General features: G+C 37.6%; 1 protein-coding gene across 2 annotated transcripts in view; it reads right to left on the minus strand.

The window, feature by feature from the left end:
* LOC135698531 (sodium/potassium-transporting ATPase subunit beta-1-interacting protein-like) overlaps positions 1-27,944 on the minus strand; it is a 209,462-nt gene that overhangs the window by 44,916 nt on the left and 136,602 nt on the right. For both annotated transcript variants that reach the window (XM_065218551.1, XM_065218550.1), the window contains exons 4-5: positions 10,078-10,275; positions 9,783-9,843 (exon numbers count right to left, since the gene is read on the minus strand). In XM_065218551.1, the coding sequence (XP_065074623.1) occupies positions 9,783-9,843; positions 10,078-10,275 (259 nt within the window). The remainder of the gene's footprint in view (positions 1-9,782; positions 9,844-10,077; positions 10,276-27,944) is intronic.

The following is a 27,944-nucleotide window of genomic DNA, read 5'->3' on the forward strand; positions in this document are numbered from 1 at the left end:
CCTCATTTATATTAACGGGGTTCATTTATAATTTGAACTTTTAGTTTTTTTCCTCAGCGTGTTTCTGGTTGCCTTATTTGCTGTTTTGTTTTGATTCTGCGTTCCGTTGTTCCTTTTCGCTTTACTCCGTTCCATGTGCAAAATGACGTTTAGGTAATTTTTAGTTTGCACGCCGTGCAGATAAGCGGGGTTCAAATTAAAAAGTGTTCAGATTAAAACCGGTCATATTACCGGGGGTTCACGGTAGTTATGGTAGTGTTAGCATGCGTGAACGAGCTACCAGTTAAGCCAAAACAACGAGCAAATACATTGTTTACAAAAGCAAATACGTCCCTTCGAAAAAGTAATAAAGATTTCATTCATACAGGGTAGGAAGCATGAATCGCAGATTGCATAATTTAGCGCAACGCTCTTTAAAATATTCCCTCCAATGTGGTATATTCGGTTTAACTCAGTGTTGCCAAAAATTAATTATTCAAATACTTCGTTTGAACAGGCCTTTTTAATGTACCACCAACGTAGAGGGCACCACGCGAGTTCGAGAGGAAACGTCAACCAAACCATTTGTTTACATCAGAAAAAATGATTTTTCACAACGCAAATTAAAGCATTTTTCATTGAACATCTTGCCAATTTCCATTATTAATTGTCTTATTTTACGATTTTCCACACATCTGAACTGATTTGCACCAAAACTATTCACACAAAAGAAATCCGGAAGATTATAACTACTAAGGAACTATTGCAATTTTACATTTTTCTCAACAAAAATATTCCCGAACCTTTGCAAAAATGATACAGAATTAAATTTTTCAACTATAGATCAAGTTTTCGAGCATCTCAGATAAATAATTTTTTCGGGAAAAGTGAAAAAGTGTTCCGCTTCCAATGTCTCACGGCAAACATTTCTGCTCACACTCTTTTTGACGTTCTCATATTCACCACCAGAGGTTGAATCGATCGCTTAGTTTCTATTAAAACGGCGGCCTACCCAACTAACAATTTTAGCTGCAGATTAGCTTATACAGCCAAAAATTGGCTTATACAGCTAATTTTTGCCTGTATAAGCTAGTCTGAAGCTAAAATTGTTTGTTGGGTATAAGGTCTTTTTAATGCACCACCAAAGTAGAGTGCACCCCGTGAGTTCGAGAGCAAACGTCAACAAAACCGTTTGTTTACATCAGAATAAGGATTTTTACAACGCAAATTAAAGCATTTTTCGTTCAACATCTTGCCAATTTACATCGGTAATTGTTTTATAGTAAAATTTTCCACAGATCCGAACCAACTTGCACCTAAACTATTAACACACAAAAAATCCGGAAGATCATAACCACTAAGGCACTATTCTAATGTTTCATTTTTCTCAACAAAAATAATCTTCAACACTAGCAGGATTTATGCAAAAACGATACAGAATTGAATTTTTCAACTGTATATCAAGTTTTGGAGCATCTCAGACGAATCAATTTATCAGCAAAAGTGAAAAAGTGTTCCGCTTCCTACAGGCCAGTGACAAGGCCTATACCAACAGCAGCGTTTGACAGTAGGCAGCATGTCCCGGGCTCAAAACGTTTATTTTGCTGTGCTGGGCCCGCTGTCATGGTATAATATATTGCCTACACGGTAAGAAAAAAGTACCCAACGGCCAGTTCACTTTTACGTACTTTTGACTAGTTTGTCTCCTTTTCTCCTTCTAATGTTGTCAAAAACGGAGGAGCAAAACCACCCAACAGGGGTTCTAAAGTGTGGGAGCTCAACGTTGAGTATAATCATATTTACCTACTGTTGGGTACAACTAACTTACTTTTGGTTAAAAAGCCAGTGGAAAATTCCATACGAACTGCACACAAGTAAATGAAAATTACTTAGACCCGCTTTACCTACTTTTGGGTTCCTGCACTATAGTGCCGAGATGAGTGAAAAGAACATAATTTTGGGTACTTTTTTCTAACCGTGTACGCGCCTGCCACTGGGCTGGCTTCCTATGTCTCACGGCAGAAATAGGCGAATCCAATAGAAACTAAGCGATCGTTTCAGCCTCTGGTGGTAAATAAGGGAACCATCAAAAGAGTGATGAGTGCTGAAATGTTCGCCGTGAAGCATAAGAAGAGGAAAATGTTTTTTACCTTTTCTGATTAATTTATCTATCGCAGGTGCTTGTAATCATCATCCACATGGAATATTTTATTTTCTGTATCGATTTTGGAGTGATCTAGCTGGTGCTTCACATATTTTTGTTAAGAAAAGTGAAGATTTATAAAACTATGCACGATGGAAATATGCAAGATACGCATAACAATATGCGTTAATTTGAGATGTTAAAAATGTCATTTTGATGTAAAAAAACGGTTTGGTTGACGTTTCCTCTCATAATCGCCTAGCTCACTCTACATTGGTGGTGCACAGAAACAGCCTTTTTATGCTCACAACACTCTTTTTGACGTTCTCATATTCACCACCGGAGGTTGAATCGATCGCTTAATTTATATTAAAAAGGCGTATAGTAGTTCAAATTCCAGAGTTTGAATAATAAATTATTGAAAAAAAGTTCAAAATAGTGCGAAACGATCATTATTATGGATGATACATGCAGGCTTCCGGAAATCTCACGCGTGCACAAATGCGACAGCGAGCTGTGAGACGGAGCGTCGCATGACTCTCAAATCCATGGTGTGCTACATTATTGTACAAAAGAGAGATCAGAACGATGCGCGCGACAAGCAACACGCTCTCAACAAATTCGAGCGTTTCAATTTTTGTTTGTCTCATCGCATTGCTCTCTCAATGCGACGCATGTATTCAATCACATGCGACTGTTTCATTGAAACATCTCAATGCGCTCTCTCAGGGCGCCATCGCCGTGCGCTGTTTCGCATGCATTGACTCTCGCGGTCCCATCATAAGTGATGTTGTCGGGTGACGAGATAAGGGACTGCAAGGGTTTGTTCACAGAAGACTTGTGGCCCTTTGCACATGTGGATTTTGAAATGGGGTAAAGTTTTTAGATGGTTCCAGAAATATCTTCTAGTATAGATTCAAGCAGACTCAACTCATGGTTCCAGAGATATACTGGAATCACCGTAAGATCACCACTAATGATCCTAGAAAGACGCAATTGCTTGTCGAAAGGATGCTAAAGGAAGGTAAAGGAAGGCTACGTGAGCGGTGGATGGCAACCTTACGGTAGTTGGGATACCGTTAGCATGTTAGCACCCAAATAATACCGGAATATCTGTGGAACTATGTGTCCTTCAACAAGTCCTTATGCGGAAATCTTCTAAAATACATTTTTTGGAAGCCTCTGAAGCTTCAGCCCATTTGGTGGAAAAATAAACAAGTTATTGCGCATTTGCACCAAACTAAACTCAGAATCCCTCAGAATACTTTTACTCAGACCAGTAAAAATATAAATGGACGATTTTGAATGTAAAACAGCACTATACTATACAAGATTATATGGTCGGCCTTAAGTCAGAAGGGACTAAGTTGCAAAATAAAAACAAAAAATGAGTTAATGATATCATAAGATCAAGAATTCCCTCAGCTACATTTCAATTTTTCAGCCAGATTTGAAAAATTAGAGTAGCACGAGAAAACGGTCAAATGATTTTTCCCATTACATAAGACACAATATTGAACAGCCAACTTTAAATTCGTTTTTCTTAAAATCAAATAAAATTCACATTTCGGTCTGACGTGACCGATCATATCAACACGCTAGTAATGATAGAACTCTGAAGATTAATATTTTTTTTTTGTCTGGCTTGAGTGAACACTATTTTAAGGGATTATTTTCAACGCAGAAGTGTGCTTTGCTGCAAAAACGTTGGTGGTGACTTCTCATTACATACACACAAGTCTGCACTTAAAAATTAACCAAGTTTAACATGTTGTAAATGTGTTCTGTCAGATCAATTGAGTTGAAATTTTTGACACAAAACTTGCTTTTCCATTGAGCTTTGTCCGATCAGCTATGCACAAATTTTATTTTTATTGTCACCTCCCAGCAGGTGCTTCAAAAAATTTGGTATTTCTTACGCGTGAAATTCAACATATTTGTAGTTTTGCGTCAAAATTTCAGCCCAATTGATCATAACAGAACACATTTATAACATGTTAAACTTGGCTAGTTCGTATGAAAACGACCTTTGTCCGATCAACTTTGCACCACAGTGTACGTAGGTACGAAATGCTGGATTAAGGTTAAAGTAATAAATTTAGGAACAATTTGTGTCGTATCTGTATTACGGATTGTTGCTAAGCTTCTTGCTTAAGGAATTGTATTGAATACCTGTCAATCAACAAAACATACTACGGCAGCAAATGAATTCTTCAGATGTGTTAGCGCTCACAGGATAGTTCATATCAGCCACCATGATGCTGAATTGAAACAATCAATTTGCGACGACAGATTTCTAAATAGTCTTAGTCTTAGTACCGTGGACCCTCGGTGAAATTAAAAAAAAAGCATATTAACGAGCAAATAAACCACAACTTGATTGTACATTTCACTTACCAAAGCCACATCTCTTACTTCGTTCGTTATGAATGGGCTATTTTTCAAGTTAATCCTTTAATCAACGAAAATTGCCGCTAGGAAAACTTTGTTGGTCATAACCATCCGACATCTCTTCTCCATGTTCGATAAGAGTGTAGTAGCTAGGTCGCTTTCCATCGTTTCCAAAACAAAACAACACTTTTCCCACATCAAGAACACGAGTTGGTCTTCCAGTTGAGTTTGTTATTTCGATGTCGCATTGAAACGTCGCTTAGCGACGTCTCATTGCGAAAAGCGCATGAGCTTCGGCTCACGCGACGTCGCATGATACTCGTTCTCATGAAACGCATACATCCGGAAATGTGCTGTGCTTACAAAACAGTGCGACACACAGACATTATGAGAATGTGAGATGTGACAAAACTGAAGAGAGAGAAACAGAGTGCTACAAATCTCTTGCGCATGAGACTGCTATGATTATGAGACTATTCGTATTGCGTCTCGCATACGGTAGCGCGCGCACTGGAAGCCTGGATACATGTAAGAAATTTGTCGAATAACGTAATGTTATGTTGATTTCCATTGAAAGATAATAAAAATGCGTTTTTTGATCCACCGATATTATTTAGGCTATGTTTTGTATGATTGCAGATTCTGATCCCGAAATCGACGTCCAAGTCAGTCAACTGGATGTACTGGATTATGTTGGGGACTCCGTGCTAGCGGATTTAGAGATCTGAGCTGGCGGATATTGTGTACCTGAGCTACATCAGTAGATCAGAAGTAAAGCAAAAATTAAATGTAAACTTTGGGACTTATATTCAACAAAGTCTGCTTCAACAAAATGATGGAAACATATCAGCTGTGTCCCTGATCCGTAAAAAGAGGCAACCTTTCTCCACTGCACGATTTTTTTGCTCCTCGAATTCGGAACCCGAAAAAGTTCAAATTTGTTCTCGTTCTGCAACATCCATGAAAATGTTAAGCGGTGGAACTTGTGTTTACGTAGTCTCAAAAAGTAACTATTTTCCTGATTGCAAGCGGTGATATCATTGAAGTCATTTATCATTTTGAAGTAGGCCACTTTTCCTACAATTTGACAAGCTAACGTACAAAACAAGACAAAATTTAAATTTAAAAAGTGAAAATTCTTATGTGAGTCACGTTTGACAGAAGTTTACATTTTTATCACCACTACGACATCAGCGCCACGGGTGGCCGGTGGTTGGTTGGATTTCACTATACCGATACTACCGAAACGATCAAAAAAGACAAAATAGCTTAGTTGGGCGTGCAACCAGATTTACTTTTATTCTATCCGCGCATCTCTTATAAAACATCGTATCTGGTCTATACAAGGTGTGGAGTTGAAGGGCTGAATGTGCTGGTGCACTTCATTTGTAACTCGACTTTCATTCCACTTTGCACGATTCGTTTCTTTAGTTCGCCCAATCACCTTTTCAGTGACGTCATTACGTTTGTTTCGATCAGCGTTATGAACTTTAATATGGATTATAGAATTTCTGTATGTTACCAAAATTTATGAATTTTCTTCCACTAAATGTTGAGATAATTGATTGATTACTTTCCGGCGACTTTAGAAAAGAATAGAAACAAGCGCAATCATCATGCAAACATAGCTAGGACTTGTTTTACTTCATAATTCGCAAAGTTGCTTTTGAGTGTTATGACGTCGTCAACATCGTCTCCGGCATTGTTTACATTTTTCCCTCTACCAACGCAGGGCTAGAGAGGGCTAGATCTCCACACCATGCATAGGCCAGGCTGAGCTGTATACGCGAGTGCAGTGTTCTTTTCATCTCCACACTTTACCTTACACTGAGAAGAATAGCAACTATAGTCCAATGGACAGGGTGATTCAGAATAACTGTCACCGATTTCACAAATATGCAATTCTTAATGGGTAGAAATATGTTCAAGTATTTTTGTTTTAAAGTGTATACAAATATTATTTTGTATTGATAGTAGGATTTGGAATTTCAATCGTTTTCGAGTTCAAGCAGCCATGGACATGAAAATAGAGCATGTCTTAAATCTGTATAAATTCGTGTGTTATCTTTTAGGAACTGAAATCTCTTCGAAAGAATGAAACATTTATTTTTCGCATCATCATAGAGGTAAAAAGGAACCATGCTTGAAAAATCCGTTCAATATCAGTGCTTAGACGCATCGCCAGGGCTCCAAAAGTTCTAGAACTAAAATGTGCGTGCCAGCTATGGTTCATTTTCGTGAAAAATGTGGCTGGTAATTAAAGGTAAAGGGAGAGAGATTTGAATTAAAGTATGATAAGTTGAAGGTTCTATTACATATAGTTTATCTGAAATATACTGATATAAAACAATCATAGAAGTTTTCAATCGTTATGACCATTTTTAAAAGTGACAATTATTCCGAATCACCCTATAGTTGTAGAATTAACCGATTATTCTGAGATTAGAATTCAATGGTAATTATCCTCAAGAAAACGATTGAAGGCGATTTTTTCAAGATACTGGGACTTGGAAATATGTTTTCAAAGCTAGATGCGTCTGCGAGTTTTATTTCATGAGTCAGATGATAAAGACGAATGATTTTTCAAATCTAACTTTAATGACCTATTTGACCTAGTGATTCCTTCAGTTTAACCATAATCGATCCAGTAATTTCAATCTGGTTACGTCCTCGATTGTGAATTGTTATGTTAAGGACCCTTTGCAAAATATATGTTTAGAGTGGTCAAAATATGTTTCAGGTCCTATTTGATTATTTGAATAAGTTTTCTGAAATTGTGTGAAGGAATGTCCAAAATACAGCATATACCCTATTTATCAAGTGCACTCAGTGTCCGTATTAAATCTCAGCATTACCAGCCGTAGACGAACGCTTGAATGGAGCCTGCTATCAAATTCCATCTACATTCATGAACTGCTGCTCCACGGAGTCTGATTTGATTTGGGCTTATACAGGCCATAAGGCGTCGCATGACATTCAAAGCTGAGCTGAGGTTGGAACGCAGAATCACGTCGAAAATGGCACCCAGTAAAAAGTAAGAACTCCGTTGCACAGTGGGGCGACTTTATACAAAAACCGGTCGCAATGGTTTTTTTTTGACGTAGGACTACGTCTGTGTTTTCTATATTGGGATACACTTTGTGAAAACCGAAAATGGAATATGCATATTGAACGTTGATAACTCAGCTGCCCCTGAACCAATTTCAATAATTTTATCACCAATCGATCAGAAATATTTCTACGCTTTCGACTGCTGAAACTATTAAAAAAGTGGTAATAGTCAAGCATTGTCCAAAAGCGTCGAAATAACTAACAAATTCACCAATAACGTACATGCATATGCTGTTACTCCAACACAGTCATCGTTGAGAAACGGGAATCGTTTCTAGACCAAACATGTCATTTTTGGCGCTCTAGATCAAGACAAAATCGACACCCTAGAGTGGCTCCTAAATATAACCGCTAACAATGGATCTTCATGAAAATAGTCCATTTTAACACAGAAGCACAAACTTGAGCAAAATGTAGAACGGATATTTAGAAAGGTCATGAAATACTCCTTCACACAGTACAAACCCCATATTGACGCAATTGGGTGCATTTTAGTCATACATGTCTAAACATTATTTTCAATTTACAAAAGCTTTTAACGGATTTAAAGTCATGTAGTTATATAAAGATATAGCTTTCTAGCTTCTTTAAAGATGAGTCATGAGTCATTGAAATGATTAAATTAAATGGTTTATTAAATGGATTAAATGGTTTATTAAATGGATTAAATGGTTTATTAAATGGATTAAATGGTTTAAAATTTACAGGTTTTCAAAGAATTTTCATCTGCACTGCTTTACAAAAAATTGCACATGCATTTAAAATCTATCAGCGAATCTGGAAAAAAAATAATGAAAAATAATTTTCATTTCGACCGGCTTTGACCCCACTGTGCGTCGCTCCATGTCCATATGTTAGTGCAAATTCAAAAAGCAAAACTTGGTCAAATATCCATTCCCAGTAGATAGCGGTGAAATTGAAGCAGCTCGAGGGTAACCGCATTTGTTGCGCTATTCCAATTTTGGTGGAAAGTTTAAAGTTCGTTGAAGGTTTTGAACATTATTGAATTACGTAGGTAAATCCAATTATATTGCATCCACGTGTACAGAGAAAAAGCAATGATTCCGTATGCCACAAGACGATTGCACCGCGATCAGCAGTTGTTCTAACCTGGGGTGAATCAACGCTGGCTGTAAGGGAAATGTGGGGCAGCACGATTTTTCGCGCCACCCCATTTGGTGCCTAAACAGCTACAGGTAAGACAAAGAAAGCATAACAAGCTAGGGTTTTTTTCAATCGAGGTCGGGGGTAAAAACGTGCTGGACTGGAGCTGGGAGTACGCTCCACAGACGTGGTTTGCAAATTTCATGCTTCACAGGTTGAAATATCTGCAGACCAGATTTTGGCTCACAAGACAGCTCACGGGATGCCCCGGAGGGCCATGTGTTCGTGATGGAATGAAAACGCGGTGTTTTTTTATTCCTAAAGAGAGTGCAGCGTACAGCTGAAAGTTAATAATTTAATAAGACGCGAGAGAAATTATTCCTCAATTTAACGTTGCTGTTTTAGAATTATTACACTCTACCGGCGCTACTTTTACGATGTTAATGGTTTAAATGCAAATGAGTTTATATAGAGGTGTAATGAACTACGTGGTGCAAGGTTAATGAGGATATGAGGCACAGTTGGAATAAGGTTGAAAGAGGATTTTTTTTTTCTTCTGAAGCTTGTACTAACGCTAAAATCGACTCCTTAACATTGCTTCCCCCTGTGCCTCGGTAGAAGAAAGTCTAATGAGTAAGGAAAATTACGATACCAATGAGCCCACCATAGTTCTACCAAATGACAAAGTAGTGACGAATGTTAGATTTCCTAAGGGGAAACAACCGTGAAGAACCGTTGTGAAAAGGAATTAATGAAAAAGGAATTTAAATCATCCAAAGTACTGATTATCAACGAACCTAAGTAAAACAAAGGTATGGAAGAAGAAGAAGAAGAAAAAGTCCAAGGACAAAAATGAGTTGCTGTTTGTGCTTTTTGGGTGACGAAAAATCGCTGAATTATAAATGAATGAATGAGGAGCGAAAATCGAAAGGGAACAAAAGACAGAATCAAATCAAGCGGATTTGTTTTTTTCAGAGTCGTGGGCAAAAGAGAACGGGATGGAAAGGGATGCGGATATAAGCGAGGATTCGGTTTCAGAACTTCGACTACTTACAGCTATCGTCCTCGTCCAGATACGTATGCCCCAGGCAGATGGCTCCAAAGAAACCGAGTAGCTGAAATGATGGAAGCAGACCGTGAGAAAAAAAGGATGAGCAAGCGAAAAATTACTGTATCCGAGCGAGAGCAAGACAATGTTAATCCTACCGGGAGGAAAAAGTTTTTCTTTTGACGCTGAAACAATACTCGGCTGCGATAAGGGCAGATTGGAAACATCTAGGCTTTCACGGTGGTTGTTGGTATAGTTGGAACAACTTTTCCGGGTGGAAATTAACGAAAGGGTCACTTACCGCCAGCGCACATTGCACACCGGAGTGGGCAACTTCCACTATGTGGTAGTCCAGCAGGCAGCCATCCACCCGCTCGGGCCTCACCGGCCGGTACGGATCCTCCGAGGTGATGTTCATCGGGTAGGTCGGCTTGCAGCCGTAGACGTTCACCTCGAACCATGACACGCTGCCGGTTCCTAAATTTAATAAGTCACTATCCTGAAATCGAACGAAAAAAGGATGGTTAGGTGTATGCGAAGACAATGGTTTTATGCAAAAATGGAGTAATTTTAAAATGGAAAATATTTTGTTTGAATTGATAGTACTGAGCAGAGCAACATTTTAAGCAGTGTTTTGATTCACTGTGATTTTACCTGTCAGGATGTAATATTTTTTGTTTATATTAAATTTTTTGAATTGGGTTGTTTAATTTCGAAAAACGTACCGGTTTTTATAAATCAGAATAAAAGAGCTTCGTGTTCTGAACATAACGACATTCAGACATTCATCTCGATTTTCAAATCAACATTATATTTATTGACATTAAATCTATTAGTTGACAGCTCGGTCCTACACTGAAACAAATCAACATGTACGGTTTATTTGATCCATCTTATAACATAGCCAGATGGTTTATTAATTATATGGGATGATTAATAGATTCCATTTGATTATCAGTTAAAAGCTGCGACTGCGATATGGAATGATTTTTATCGTTATTTCGTATACTAAGTACATGGCATTCCTTCGATTTGAAAGTCTTTAGCGATGGGTAAGATGTATATGAATATTGTTCGATATATTTTACATTGAAGAACTGTTGATATGCGAAGGGACGAAAGTTTCCATTCATTGAATGGATTTCAATACCTAAAGTTTACTTCATAATTTAGATTGTTTTGAATAATTTCGCGCATGCCGATATCATCCGATTTCATCCACTTTTCATACACTCAACAAATTCCACACGTTTGATCGAAGTGTTTAAACACTTGATTTTTTAAATGTACAATCACATATATGTATTTTAAGTGTATTTCACCTTGGTATACACGTTAATTTATAGTGTTTCCACCTTTGAAATGTTGAAAATCTTTCACTATCCATTCAAGTGTATTGCACATTGAATCACGCTACTGTTCAAAACAGATGGATTTAAAGTGTTTTGCATTTCAACGCGATGTGAATTGCTTGCTCAGAAAGGTATACATCGAAAACAAGAGTTGTGACTTTATCCTATCAACCCGCCTCATATATAAGAACAACCGTGGCACAGTGAGATCGAATCTCAAATCAGACCCATTAAAAAGATATGTGAAAGCTGTGGCCTCTGGCAGTTTTGTTTATATATTTGTCGATTCATTTTTAGAGTCGGTAAAGTAGAAGTCAATAAAGTAGAATATTGTAGAATATTGAACTATGATGTGCAAAGCTATTTATATCACCAAATGAGGCACATAGAATCCAAGTGTGTCACAATTCAAATTCATAGTGTTCAGGCATGATTCATAGCATAAGACTCGGTATAAGATTCACACATGAAATGGATGTGTTTCACAATAAGCGCATAATTAAGTGTGAGACACATGATGATAACGTTTGGAATTTTTTGAGTGTAGATAATCTTGAATTATCGAACTGTTCATATGAATTTTAGTGTGTATTACGGTGTGACTGTCTGTCACTTTCTTGATAGAGCCTCAGATCGCTCATAGTTCCATCGAACCCACCCACCTTTTTTTACACAGCAAAAAAAATGTAATATCGATCAATGTAATTCAAGCTGATGTATGAAATAATGATGTAATAGCAAAAAGCAGATACAATATTACATCAATGGATGTAATTTTGTTCGCAAAATCGATGTACATCGCACAACGTTATATTACACAACCGATGGATTGACCTGGTTGCAGCAGTTTGGATGTAATATTCAACAACTTTTTTTTCTGTGTACATTGAAGATCCCCAATTCGGTCAATCGCAATTGCATGGAACTGTAGTTTGGCAATAAAGTTCTTGGTGAGGAAAACTTGCTAATTATATTTGGTTATTCCACGAAATCATCACACTCGCCGGTTTCATCCCACAGTTGAGTCCACATGAGAATTGCAATGGTATTCGTCAAAGCACAGCGAAAGTAAAATGATTCATGATGAATGGCATGGACATTATCGCGGACTAAATAAGACCGGATTAGAGATCTAGCAGATTGCGTTTCTCAGTGTCATACCATCTTCTTCTACGGCCCATAAACCCCGATCGTGCCAACCCTTTCGAACCCTTACCCAACCCGTAAAAAAAGAACGATACAGGTACAATGAAATGTTTTGTAACTATACAATAGAATTTATTGTACTTAAAATAAATTGTATTGTCAACAACGATAAAATAACCATAGAATTTATAGTTAGAATAGAATCTATTGTAAATGAGGAAATCTACAATATAACAAGGGGGCTGTTATGTATCTTAACCGTACAGAAAATCACTTTTTCCCGAATAAACTTGAGTCATTTACCATTAATTTTATTGTTTTTCTATTGTTGGAAATTCATGCTCTATGGAACATATTGTAGATCTATTTTAATAACAATATTTTAAATTTACTTGTAGCATATACATACAATAGGATCCATTGTTAACAATAGATTTTGTTGTGATTTTATATTATTTTATGGTAATTGTATGGTTATTTTTTTCCGGGAAACCATTCCCCGATTGATAAACCAGAGCCGTCTTCCTACATTATGCTCCCGGTTTTCTTCCTGCTCCGCGCTTGTGATCCAATGTCAACCGGTCCTTTAACCTTATTAGTACTCTTGAGACGGTTGAACTACAGATTTGCAGCATTTTTTTTCCCAAAAGCACGATGGGACAGCTCCGGATTTGCCATGTGAGCATACAATATTTGTTTCCGCGTCTCCACTTGACTCACTTCCATCTTGGCCGCAACAAAACACACACAATGACGCAAATCACAGGATCACAACAAACTTCAAAGAGAAACTGTGCAAAATTTGGTTAATTTTTGTCCAGCGTGAAAAAAGTTACATCCAGTTGTAAGTATTGCAATAATTCCGTGATCACCATTTAAATAGTTCTAATTTCTTCGCCAAGTTATCAGTTGAATAAACATCGTATTCATGAATAAACTGTTTACTTCAGTGAACTGTGATAAAATTTATTGCACGAAGTCCTTGGTTCACTACCCAAACCTAGATGAAACATTCAAACAAATTCAAGATAAAACGCTATTTGTTTTGGATTATTGATCACCATTAATTTCATTGGACAGCGGTGGATGGCTGCTCATGAGTGCTACTGGTTTTGAAACAAACAGTTTGTAAGCCATACAATATTATATGACCTCCTTCTACCTTCGTAGTACCGAATTTGTGAATGAAAAGTTATTTCAGCAGATTCGTAGAGCTATTTCCTATCGACCGCTGTATTTGGATTTCAATTTAATCTATAAATGACAAAGTTATAAGCGTTCAAAACCTAACACCTTTCGTGACGGTCGCAATTTTTGATTTTCGATTTATCACCTGAACCTTCCCGTAAGAGGTAAAAAAAAACACGGGCAGGCCAGTAAATCTGAGTAGCTACGCAGTAAAAGAGCAAGATTTAAGGAGCATTTCATCGATTGGGTGTCCATAGCTGCTGCACTTTATGATGCCATAACGCTGGAAGACTACCTTTTCGTGGTGCGTTACTGGTATAAGATAAGATCTACCACATAGGAGCAGTTGCACGTAGACTCGCAAATCGTTTCAGATCCATGTTTTTAGAATTACTTGTAATTTTTTACAGATGTTTATTACTGCCCAACATGTCATTTCACAGCTTTGTTTCCTTATAAACGTATAAACGACTAACTTCTGGAAAAAAGGGCTCATGTAAAATTGAACCGCATAAATACAAAAACACATATCTCCAGAACGATTTCTAGATAAAGCTGGAATTAAGGCGTAACAGCTTTTGTAAACAATGACTTCTATCGACGATTTCTAGGAATTCAAGGCACGTACACGCAGACCAACCTAACCATCGGATAGGGGAAGTCTTTCCCTACCCGATGAGGATGTTGGTTTGCGTGGGCGAGCCTTGAATTTCTAGAAATCATCAAGAGAAGACATTGTTTACAAAAGCTGTTAGGCCCTAATTCCAGCTCTATCTAGTTTTGTTTGATTGAGATGGTGTCTTCGGTGAAGTTGTGTGCATTGTGTCTTTCTAGAAAGAATATACACTGAAAAAAATAATTGTGTTCTTTGGTATAATTTTGAAAATTATGTAAAAAATAAAAAAAAATCTCAAATTGCATACCTATTAAAATAATTGGTTTTTTTTTTTAAATAAAGTTGAAGCTCAGGTAACGTGTGAACTACTGAAAATGTGTTTAAGTTGGACATTTTTTTTCGAAATATGTGGCATTGTACAGCAAAACACGTAGTTGGGAAGGGATAGCTACTCAAAAGTTTTTCAGGTTGGTGAAGGGAACCTGACGCTTCGATGAAAAAATAATAATAGTCAAGCGCTTCGAGGCAGTGTTCCTCTGCACACATGCTTGGCATGCACAGTTGTACACATCAACTGCTCATTTGTTAATAACTTTTCATTCCGTTTGTGAAATTAGGATCATCGTTTTCAATAGACTTGCAAAGAGTAGGTATATCTTAACATTTAAATCAATACCAATGATTTTTTACACTTAAAGTCCGAGATGTGCAATGAGCATTTTTCACTTCAGATTTGAAACGCAAAAACAAATACAGTTTATTATAAGAATTACAATTTATTTTTTACGTATCTATAACAAGTTTAAACCCTATTATATATACTGATTCTAAGAGAACTATGTTTCCGCCCACTGTTTGCAAATTTATTAGCAAATGAGCAGTTCGTGACCAAAAGTGTGTATTCCAAGCATGTCTGCACACACCCAAAAGGACAAAAAGACATTTGCAACGGCGGCCAAGTAAGGGAATTTACGTATTCTCTGCAACCTAAGCAGTGACCATCTTTCCATAGCCTTTTTCTCTAAGGAACGCACACATATGCAGTATTGGTTTGTATACAATCGGTTGCTGCCAGCTGCTCTAACAATTTCAACCGAAATAATTGTCAAAAACTGTTTTGAAACGCATTTCCAAAGCTCCGATCTTCTCTAGTGAGAGTGACTATTGTGGGCAACCTTTCTATTTGAGCTGCGTGTTAAACAGCTGTGTTTTCATCGGCAACTCGAAATCAGTAGCATTTTGTAGTGCGTGTGTTTCATTTCAAGAAAACCCTGCTAGCTTTTTCTCAGTGGTAAAAATATAATCAAATTGAAGCTGAAAGCGTAAAGAATCGTTTGAATGCATTCAGCGAAGTGTTTTCGTAAGAAGATCCAGTGAAATAAGCGTTTAAATTTGGGATGCCGAAAAAAGTCTGTAATGCTGAAGCCGTCATTTAACCTATATTAAAAAGTGGAAAGCCTTTGTCGAGAAGTGGATGCATCGCTTTAAACAACATAAGAACGTCGTTAACCTTCCAGATCGCTTTACAACAGGTAAAGGGACCAAAAAGTACGTGAAATGGATCGTGACCATGTTTGCAAATAATTCTACCTTGTCTTTGCGCCAAGGACAATCAAAATTTAAGCAGAAAGATTTGGAAATATTGCACGTGACTTTTCGTGAGCGTGCAAATAATTTGAAATGGCGTAGTAGGGGAAATGGATGTATGCCTAAATGCCCCTAATTTAGGCCCATACATAAATTCAGCAATCGACTAAATGTTCAATAGCGACCAAAAATATCCATTAGTACCGTCCCAATGACGCGTTCATCTAGATAAAATTGATAAATAGCAGATTTTTAGCGATGGGCCCAAACTTAGATCCATAGGCCAACATTAGAGCCATTTCCCCTACTTATAAGAAACTATTATCATCCGAAAAACACATCGCGAAATGGCTTGCCTGGGCACAGGAGAACATTGATCGCGACTGGAGTAACGTAGCTTTCTCCGACGAAGCTTCTGTTTGGGGTTTTGTGATCACACCAGGGGCCTGGTGCTTCTCCCCAACCCAGTTCGTCCAGCGTACCGTGCAACATCCAATCGAAGTTAATCTTTGGGGTTGCTTCTCGAAAAAGGGTTTTGGCATGTTGCGTTGCACCTGTTTACCGAGAACCTGAATGCTCCCAGGATGGTAAAAATTTATGAGATAGCTTTGCTACCGACTGCCAAACGTCAATTTATTACAAAAAAACGAGGACTGGATCCTGCAGGAGGACAATGATCCTAAACACCGTAGTCGGCTCTGCACAGCCTGGAAACTGGAAAATGACATCGTCACAATCGCCTGATGCTAGTCCAATTGAAAACGTCTGGGCCTACATCAAGCACATGCTTAGAGGAAAATGTGTCTTCAATTTGAAGCAGCTATGTCGACAAATTCGATGCATTTGGAGAGCGCTTTCCACCGAATACGCTGAACAGTTGGTAGAAAGTATGCCTCACAAGTGCCAAGCATTTATTGACGATGGTGGTGGTGATTGGACACGCTATTAATAGTAATGCACATTGCTTCGGAACATGTAAAATGTATCTATGTATAAGAATATTTTTTTAAATAAATATTGCATTAATTACACTGCACACGGTCTTACTTAGTCAGTTAAGTACGACACGTGTAATTTGTTCAATTTTCACCCTTTTGGAATATTATTCGTGGGTGTCTAATCTTGAGAATATTTTTAACGAAAAGCGCAATTAGTTTCCTTGAATCTTGCAAGTTACAGTTCTTCAACCAGACGCTAAAGTAACGAGATAATAAATTATGAGTAAGAGGCCGTATGGGAAAAGTGCATTTTTGGCTTCATACGGCTTTAGCTAGTACCAAAATGAAAACCTATTTTTCTAGAAAAGCACAATACTGCTCCACAACTTCGCCAAAGACACCATTTCGATCAAACAAATCGTTATCATGATAGGTATTTATGAATCAATTGATTTTTGAATAAGCCCTTTTAAAAAGTTAGTCGCGTACAATACTAAGGATCCAAATGTGTAAAGTGAACTGTTGGGGAAAAACAAACAACTGTGCAAAATTTCAACTTAATCGGTAACGGTCGGTTGAAAAAAAAACATCGTTATTTGAAATGGAACCGCTCTCATCGCTAGTTTTTGTCGCTAAGAATACCGATTTTGATTGGTAAGGTCCCCGGTTCATGAGTTGATGGGTCGATAGGTAGGGTCCAGGTGTGGGAGCTACCTTCCTGGCGTCGGTAGCATTGGTGCTCAGCACGGAACAAGATCGACGGAAAATAAACCAAAGGAAAAAAAAACTTATTTCTTTTTCTGCAAGGTTTGGCAACCCGAAATTTTGTGTTTACTTCAAGTGACTTTTAATTTGAGCGACTATCGTCTGCTTCAGTATCCCGGTAAAATGAATACTTTTTTAACCGTATCGGTAGTATCGCTATTCAATGGAAGTATTTGAAGACTCACTTTTTGAAAACTCTGAGTGAATCCAAATATACCACATTGGAGGGTATATTGCACAAAATTATTCAATCTGCGATTGAAGCTTCCTATCATGTATGAGTAAAATCGTTTTTTTGAAGCCTTTCACCAATTTTACTATTTTGAAAAATTACACCGATCTTTGTAACAGAGCCTATGTAGATGTATTTCGTTGTGCTGGAGCAAATATTTCGTGAGAATACAGCTGGTGAATAACAATAATATTCCCTGTCCAATTTCACTTTTCATACGCAAACCTAATTATAATTATTTAAATCTCAACAGTTAACCAGCGTCTGGCTGAAAATCTCCTTAATAAAGACAACCAACCTCAAAAATTAAATTCAACCTCAATCTCAATACTTCCCATGCTTTTTTGTCGTGAAGCGCTTGTGTTTATTTACATTGCTCGATTGGAACTACGTTTGACGGTTCGATTGGAACTTTTGGCTTCAGTCTTCGCGCGTCTCTTATTTAACATCTTTGAGAAGAGCAAGTCAAGGTCCGAAGTAACATTGATCGATTCTCTTCGTCGACTTTCTATTTCGTTAATAGCTTGAGCACAGAACCGTTTCTTGATGTGTTTGTCTTATTAGATGCTAGATAAAAGCTGGTAATGTCTTTAAATGGCCGTGGGGATCAGCGTTGCCAGATATACCGATTTATCTGTATTTATACCGATTTCTGAACTAGATACCGATATACAGATAAGGTTCCTCAGAATACCGATTTTTGAGGTTTTATACCGATTTATACCGATTTTTTTTAAATAATCAAAATGGTTATTGCCTTCCCGCGCTCGAATTTCCGAGAAAATTATTGTGAGAGACTTGTATCTTTGAATTGTTTGAGCCTTTCAAATTCTAAAAAAAATCATCTTTAAAAATGTCTTATGGATTCTCTTTCGATTAATGTTTCAATGTACTCACCGTTTTAGGCTACACATGAATCGATAAACAATCGATGGCTCTTTCTGGTAATTCCAGGAGAATCAGAAAATACTTTTTAAACATTATTAACTTCCTGAATTTTCTTCCAACTTTCCCCTGGAATTTTTTCCCACCTTATATCGTAAATTATTTTTCGATTCCTCTCGGAAACTTTTTTCGACTTCCCTTGGAAGCTTTTTCAGCATTTGCTCGAATGTTTCTTCCATCTTCTCCCGCTAGTTTTTTTTTTTCAACTTTCCCGGAACTTCAGGGATGCTTCCAGATTTTTATTGCGGATCTAGCTGCAGGAACTTTTAAGAAGTTCTAAAACTTCAGAAAAGTCCAGACTTTTGAGTAAGTTTCGATAAATTAAAGAATGTTTCAATAACTTCTGTTAAAATTCTAAATCCGGAAATTTTAGGAAAGTCCAGCTAACTCCAGTGAACTTAAGGAAACATCATAAATATTTTGGATACTTCACAAGTCCAAAGAACTTCTGGAAAAATTTAATGGTTTTCAGGAGATTCCATTAGTTTCAGGAGAATTTAAAAAACTTTAGGAAGCTTCGAGAACATCAGGACAGATCAATAAATTTCAAGGAAATCGCTGTAATTTTAAAGGAGTTCCGAGAAACTCAGGCAATTTCCGAAAACTTCAGCAATGTTCCGAAGGGCTGCAAATTTAAGAAATGTAATTTAGCACATTGTGAGAACATTTTATGGGAAGTTCCGTGCTTATTAATGGCAGTGTCGATGAATTTTAAAAATTAGAAAACGGGAAGATCAGAGAACTTAAATGCTGGTGTAACAATAAATTCAAGAAAGTTGTGCGCTTAAGAAATTTCGCAATCTTCCTATTAACATAATCAGCCCTATTCACTTAAGGAAAATTTAAGAACTTTTAAGGAATTCCGAGGAAAAATGGAATATTTCTAAGTACTTTTCAGGAATGTTCCAAAAACATCAGGGGCATTGCGGAGTCTTCAGGGATGTTTTATGACCATTTGGAAAATTATCTGGGTCATTAGAACATCCCCCAAGAGCTCTTTCTTCCGGAATTATGTCCTTGTTTCTTTCGACTTTCGACTGCTCTGGTTTCCAACTTTCTCCAGATTTTTTTTTTCAATCTGCCTTAGGAAGTTTCTTCCAGTTGTTTTTTTTTTTGTTTGCCTTCTATTGGAAGGTTTTTCCGAGCTTCTTCTGGCTTCTCTAGAAATGGCTCCTTCTGGAATTTCCTTCCGCTTTCCGAAACTTTTCTGCCTTCCTTTGAATGTGAAATCCGATTTTTTTCTAAAAGTTTCTTTAAATTTTCGCCAGAAGTTTCTCAATGTATGTCTTGGAAGTTCCGCAGATGTTTCTCCGACTTCTCTCAGAACTTTCCTCAAATTTCCTCCAGGAGAGCCTCTTTCTTCTTTCGCTGGATGGTGTTTTTAGCTTCCTCCAGAAGCTAATTCAAACATTCCCCGGAGTTTTCTTCCGGAATTTTCCGAACATAGTCCAAAAGTTAAAATTTTCGCTTTAAAAACGGCAAAAACATAAAATTAATTAAAATCGTAATTACCGATAAATACCGATCTTTTAAAACCTTTGATACCGATAAGCTTTAAAACATTCTGGCAACGCTGGTGGGGATGCACAGAGAAAGTCGACGAAGAGAATCTGTCAATATTACAATGGTCAGTATGAAGTATGTATGATTTAACTGTATCGAAAATGAATACCTCATTACTTTTCCATAGTAATGAGATACTACAACATGCACTAAACAAAGCACACGGACATATCACAAAAGATCAATGTTTTGTGGTCGCAGTGAGTAAGACCCGAACAAAGGGGGAAATGCCATATTCATACACATAAAACTGTTTTGTAACTATTTCGTTCCGATGGAAGCCAAAGCTAGCTCTGCTGGCCAAATGCCAGGAAAAATCACTTTTTATCATCGTTTGTTCTGTTGTTATCCCGAAAACTGCATCACACATGCCGCAGACGCATACACTATTTTCCGGTACAGCCATTCTCATCCGATTGCTAAAAGCAATTCATACATGTTCCACAGGATGAATCTGTTGATTTAAATCTAGCACGACGGTTTTCGCTTCATATTTCCTATACGGGTAAACCCTACAAAGCAGTCTAGGTCAGGCCATTCAACCTTTCTCTTTTATTGCCCTTTTTTGTCGTTGCAGCATACTTACACAGCGTCGTACAACTTTCCCAGCTTTCGAGCGAAGTTAATAATTTTTGCTAACATATAGCGAAATTAAATACGTGTCATGATAGGACGGGCACTGGTACTGACCGCTCCGGAGCTGGTGTCACGATTTGACCTTGATCTCAACGGATGGGTAGAAATTCCAGCAACCAGCAATACGTGCGGAATTTCATTTCAGCAGAACTTTCCACTCATCAATAATCAGAATTTATTTGATCGAAACAGCCAAGTGAAGGTTCCAAATGAAATTTTAACTGAAATCACACCATTCAAACTCATTAGACTCTGGCTGAAACTTATCCGTCTAGTGGAAATGGTTGCTGTGGCGCCAAATGCATTAAGCACCAAAGAGTGGTGCACGTAACTTTTACAATAAAGTACTACCTACTACGAATTGAAATTCGTTGATGGCATTTTCCGTTGGGAACGACAAAGTCAAACTTTGGCGCAAACCACTCTTGTATTCAATTTAAAATTAATATTTGACGGTGTCACCCTGCCACGGTCACTTTTCAATTTCGCTGTGCTGCCTTCCATGGGACAAGAATTTTAAAGTGAAAAAAGGTCGAGTAAACATGTTGTGTTGGCAGCGTAGAATAAAACAAAATCAAGAATCAGGATTAACCGTTTTTCTCCGTAATACGCATATTGATCTACCGGGCAGGTATATAGAATCATTGTTACACAGCACAATATCGTTTTTGAAATTATCTACAAACATAAATTAGGCCCTTATTTTGGTTTTTGTTTGTCTCACAGGACAATCTAGATTTTTAAATATATGACAGGCAAATTTCACACGATGAATTTTACCATTTAGTGCGTCAGAGTACCCTTTCGAGTTGACAAACCGATTGGGACACTGGAAATCTAGGAAGGTGGTTACATTCAATTATTCCTAATGTTTCTTCGGGAGGGTGATTTAAAGGCTTGGGCTTAAGTCGTGACATCATTCGCGTGATGAGTAGGCTTATGTCCAACCACTTGCTAGATGCGCATCTCAATAGAATAAACCTCGTGGACAGCAACATCTGTCGGTGTGAAAAGGGTTACGATGATAATGATAATGACGCCACCAGACGCGATTTTTGAATACGTGTTTCTGCAAAAGTCTACATGCAAACCAAAAATCTATTACAATGAATGTTAGTTCCATTTCCTATCATCCTCTGTTCATGAACATCGCAGCGAATGTTAGAAGTTGACCTTACAGGCGATGTAATGGTTTTTTGCCTTTTTTATTTCGTGTTCTGTCTGTGCTTTCACCTACACAAGCAAGCATTTGCCTTGATTTTTATGTATAACATGGTAGAACGACGCACACCCTTGCCTCGAATCTCTCCAGCAGAAAAAGCATACGAAGTCGAGTGTGAGAGGAAAGGAACGCTTCTTGTTTGCTTTTAGGCTATCCTTATTCAGAAGCATGGAGAGAGCAGTGGAGAAAGCACAGGTCTCCCGAGCAAAGCTGAAGATCAAATTGAAATCAAAATTTGCTGTTATGATGTAACTTATTTTGAATACTCCAGTTGATCTCATTTTGGTTGACTTAACGGTTAACACAGCAAAAATGAGAGAAAAATTTTACACTGTTGAAGCAAACGGAAAACTAATCCTGCTTTCAATGAAATCAATTTGATTACTGATTTTGCATTCATAATGTTTAACTGAATACGGGCCTAGAGTAAATGGTTACCATTCATGTTTCTCAAGCTGAAAGACTTGGGCTCCAATCTCACCGCGGGCAAGTCACGAATGACCTAAAATGTGTTAAACAAATCAGATAAACGATAATCATTAGTTCAACGACAGATGAATTTCAATTAAATTTTAAACAAGACGTAAACAGCAGAACTTCAAGTTAAGTTGATTTCATTTAAAACGTCTTGACTGCATAATGAAAGCACAATATGATATCAGACTTATGTCGCAACATTTGAAATCAAAATGAGTTTTCATTATGATAGGAACTGCACACTTTAATATCGATTTGCTTTCATTTTGTTAACCGACTTTGCTCGGGCTGATAATCGCAACGTTCGTGGTTCGAGTCCAGTCCGGCAATTTGAGTCCTATTTTTTTCGACACAACTAATTTACCCCACTAATACACTCTACATTTTTCGGTCTCCAATTTTCTTGCATTGGACCGCAGCTAGGTATATCGCATCCTCGGTTCATGCGGTCTCCACTTACATCCTCTGATGATGAATCCCACATAATTGTAAGCGAATCTTACATCCACCGGTTGGGTGTAGTACAAGAATTGAATTCCTTTGTCTTTTGTCTCTCTTTAATAGTTTTTGTTTGCCTTGTCCTCTCGTCTCGATGAGTTGCCCACTGCACAGTGTGCCAGGAATTAAATCTAGCAGGACAAACATAATAATGCTCTAGGATTGCATCCAATTGAGTTGAAGTCTTCAGTGAAGTTTCTATGACTACTATTTGGTGGATAAAAATAGTTCAAATTTTGGCCGCAAAGATGGCGTTGCAATTTATTTCACAAGATAGATTTGCTGTCTTGAACAAAGTTGTAGAACGTAAAGTTTTATGAAAAGTTGTCGAAGACAAATAAGCTGTACATCTTCAAACAACTGAGATATACAAAGTTTTATAAAATTTGCCTGAAATTCACGTTTGTAGTACTAAATTTTGAATCATTTTTCATTTCCTCCATCGGTACTGATCAATCCAATCTTTCCCAGACCAATACTATTATTTTAAGAGTAGTCAAAAATATATATCACATGAAATTTAAAAAAAATACATGATTTCCTGAATGGATTTTCTAAAAAATGCGCAAGTGAATGCAAAATGTCATCAATTATTCAAAATGTACATCATATACATTTTAATTTTTCCAAATATTTCAGAGGTATATTGAGATATATTTGAGATAAATTTTATTTGAATCAAACAATATAGACGAACTACGGCTCGTACTGAACAAATTCGTGTATTTTTATTCACTTGCAAAAATTTCACTTATTTTTGGGCGATCAGTCGCGTCAGATCTTCACTTAATCGCCAATTGGCAAACGACACTCGTCGATGATTGGCACAAGATTACGGAAAAGAGACTGACGAGCAAAAAAAACAAGTAAGTTCCTCCACTATGGAAACCAGTTCAGGATGTATCAAAAGAGAACACTTTTATTTACATTTACAGCTTTAAAAAAAAAACTCTAAAAACTGAAACTAAATCTTATATATGTATAAAGGGAATTAATCGTTGCAAGTGAGGATTGCAACGATTTTTGCCTGAAATTATTAATTATTTTGTTGGACATTTGTTCTAAAGTCTCAACATTCGAAATTCTATGTACCTCGGTAGTGCTGTACGAGGGAGGCAACTTCAAAATCATCTTCAGAACTTTGTTCTGAATACTTTGAAGTGCTTTTTTTTCTGGTAGTGCAACAACTAGACCATATATTGGTACAGCGTAAAGCATGGCCGGTCTAAAAACTTGTTTAAATATTAGAAGTTTATTCGTCAGGCAAAGTTTGGATTTTCTATTTATAAGAGGATACAAATATTTCATATATTTGTTACAATTGGCTTGAATGCCCTCAATGTGATCTTTAAAAGTTAATTTTTGGTCAAGTACTAATCCAAGATATTTCACTTGGGGTGACCAGGAAATTGGAACTCCGTTCAAAACGAAGCTTTAGGCTTATGTGGAAATATTATAAGTTGAGTTTTGGAAGCGTTGGGAGAAATCTTCCATTTTTGTAAATAAGAAGAGAAAATATCTAAACTTTTCTGCAGTCTGCTGCAAATAACACGAAGACTTCTTCCTTTAGCGGAAATGCCTGTGTCATCAGCGAACAAAGATTTGTGGCAACCCTGAGGCAAATCAGCTAAAATGTTGTTCGAAGTGAAAATGTTGTACAATATAGGCCCAAGAATGCTAATTTTGAACTAATTTCATAATATACAGTGGAAAATTAAACTTTTTCAATTTAGCAATCAAACCTTCATGCCAATGTGTGTCGAATGGTTTTCTATGCCTAGAATAGCAACTCCAGTTGAGCAGCCTTCAGATTTGTTTGAACGATTTAAATTGGTAATTCTTAAGAGTTGATGAGTAAAGGGTGTCCACGATGAAATTGCCACACACAAAATTGATTCGCAAAATTCGAGTTTTCATCCGATTGCCATCAAATTTTCAGGGATTAAGAAATAACTATTAAACTTCATTTTACCATTTTACTCGTATTTTATTTACAGTCCATACGCAAATGCCCGCACCTTGGCCTTAACCCCGGCCATAAGATTCTGCACAACCTGTGAATCAACCGTTTTTTGCATGTAAACCCATACTTTCTTCAGTTCCTCAACTGTCTTCACTACCTTAGGTCGTTTAAGAAGGTGCTGCTTCATAATCGCGCAGTACTTCTCGATGGGGCGGAGCTCCGGAGTGTTGGGAGGGTTGAACATTTTCGGCACGAAATTGACCTTATTGTCCGCATACCACTTCAGCACGTTCTTGGAGTAGTGGCATGAGGCCAAATCCGGCCAGAAGATTGTTGGGACGTTGTGGGCCTTCAGGAGAGGAAGCAGCCGCTTCTGGAGGCACTCTTTTATGTACACCTGTCCGTTCATCGTGTCCTGGGTCACGAAAGGTGCACTCCGCTTCCCGCACGTGCAGATGGCTTGCCAAACCAGGAATTTCTTCGCAAATTTGGACATCTTCTGAGTGCGGACATGCTCCGGAACGCTGAACTTATCCTTGGCCGTGAAAAACAGGTTGCCGGGGATCTGTTTGAAGTCGGCCTTCACATATGTTTCGTCGTCCATGATGCAGCATTCAACTTTCGTCAGCATGTTGAGGTACAACTTCCTGGCACGGGTTTTGGCGGACTTGTTCTGCTTCTCGTCGCGATTACGGGCCTTTTGTACCTTGAACGTTCGAAGCCCAGCCTTAGTTTTGGCCTTCTGGACAAAACTTCGGCTTAGGTGCAGCTTCTTAGCCTCATCCCTAATGGAGGCGTTCGGATTTCGGTTGAAGGCCCCAACTACGCGGTTGTGATTTTTGGTGTTGTACGGAATACTTTTTCCTTCACTTCTGGGCTTTCGATCGGTGGTCATTCCTCGAACCGCTTAATCACTCGCGACACCGTGGAATTCGCGATTCCCAACGTTTTAGCGATGGAACGATGCGAGAGATCCTTGTTCTCGTGATGAATGCGCAAGATTTTATCACGCACGAGCTGTTCTTTCGACTACATTTCCGCGAGTTTTGATCACAGGACTTTAAAACTTGCAGGATGTAAATAATGCACTATGAACTAAATCCACCCAAATTTTCATTAAATTCTACCCAACGGTTAAAAAGTTAGAGCAATTTCATAGTGTGGCAATTTCATCGTGGACACCCTTTAGTTGAATCGAAACTACTCATCTGCGAAAATTGAGTTCTTATTGATGTGCAGCATCGTTATATTTAAAATTATCTTTTCAAAAAATTTACTTATTGAAGAAAGCAAACTTTTTGGCCGATAGCTAAAAGCTTCTGCTGGATTTTTATCCGGCTTCAAAATTGGAACAACTTTTGCGTTTTTCTTTCATCAGGAAAGTATGCCAAAAGGAAAGATCTGTTAAATAATTTTACCAAGAAAGACAAGGTACTCTCTGGGAGTTTTTTGATAAAGAAAATTTCATCATCACCTGGAGCTTTCATATTATGTTTTTTTTTAGTTATAGATCTTAATTCGTCCAAATCAGAACCCCACGAATCATCAAAAATATTTTCCTGAGAGAAAATAGTCAGATAATCCCAAACAACCTGATTCTCAATAAGACTAGTAAGACCCAAACTGAAATTATGGGAACTCTAGAATTGCTTAGCAAGTTTCTGAGCTTTTTCAAAAATTGTGATCAACATTTTACCACCTTTTTTAAGCGCTGGAATAGGCTTTTGAGGTTTTTTCAAAAATTTTGTTAGTTTCCAAAAGGGTTTGGAACTTGGGTGTTTCGAAATTATAAACATTATTTTCAAAAATTTTGTTCATCAGGGCAGAGAATCGCTTTTTAATTTGTTTTTATAAATCCCGCCAGATAACTTTCATAGCAAGATTGCGTGTTCTTTGATATTGTCTCCTACGGACATTTCTAAGACGGATCAAGAGCTGAAGATCGTCGTCTATTATAATTGAATCGAATTTAACCTCGCATTTTGGTACTGAGACAGCTCTTGCTTCAACTATAGAAGAAGTCAGAGATTCATAAGCATAATTAACATCATCTTTGGTTTGCAAAGGAATGTTGGGATCGAGGCTATATTCCATAAATGTTCGATATGGCTCCCAATCAGCTCTATGGTAATTGAAAGTAGAGCTGTTGGGATTGGAAATTATTTCATGAGATATTTCAAACGTTACTGGAAGGTGATCAGAACCGAAATCAGCATGGGTAACCAATTGGCTACAGAGTTGACATGAATCAGTTAAGACCACATCAATAGTCGAGGGATTTCTTGCTGAAGAAAAGCATGTTGGGCTATTTGGATATTGAACCTGCTGCGAGGGCGACCCCGGCGTAGTGGTTAACATCCATACCTCTCACGCCAAAGTCACGAGTTCAAATCACACCCCCGGACAAGTCACGAATGACCCAAGAGTGTTATAATAAAAAAAAAAACAAAAGAACAATCATCAAACAGAATATTACCATTGGAATTGCTTTAAGCATTATTCCATGAGCGGTGTTTTGCATTAAAATCACCAATAATGAAGAATTTAGACCTATGACGGGTAAGTTTCTGAAGGTCACCATTGAAAAAATTCTTTTGCTGGCCTAAGCATTGGTATGGCAAATAGGCAGCTATAAACGCGAGTTGTTCAAATTTTGTTACAACAGAAACTCCTAAAGTTTAAAAAACTTTGGATTCAAATGAAGAAAGGATTTTTGTTTGATACGTCTATCAACAATGATGACAACGCCACCACAGGGTCCATCAAGACGATCATTTCTATTTCATTCTATTACGACTTGGAATCGGTAGTAGATCTTACATCCCGAAACGTACCACGAAAAGGTGATCTACCCACGTTACGGGACAAGGGAAGCAGTTATGGATGAAGATTTGAAGCAGGGGTGATATTTGTACCTACGGATACGAGTGTAGAATTTGTTCCTCACTGATCGTTGTTAACAGCAGAGTAATTTGTACCTGTTCGGAAACGTGGAGCGTTTCCTACCTGTCGCTTAAAACGAGATTGTAGCATCGCTTTA

This window comes from Ochlerotatus camptorhynchus, unplaced genomic scaffold (genome assembly GCF_037179485.1).
Source record: "Ochlerotatus camptorhynchus isolate MF236.1 unplaced genomic scaffold, CSIRO-AGI_Acam_v1.1 ptg000089l, whole genome shotgun sequence".
In the NCBI taxonomy this organism is placed as follows: domain Eukaryota; kingdom Metazoa; phylum Arthropoda; class Insecta; order Diptera; family Culicidae; genus Ochlerotatus; species Ochlerotatus camptorhynchus.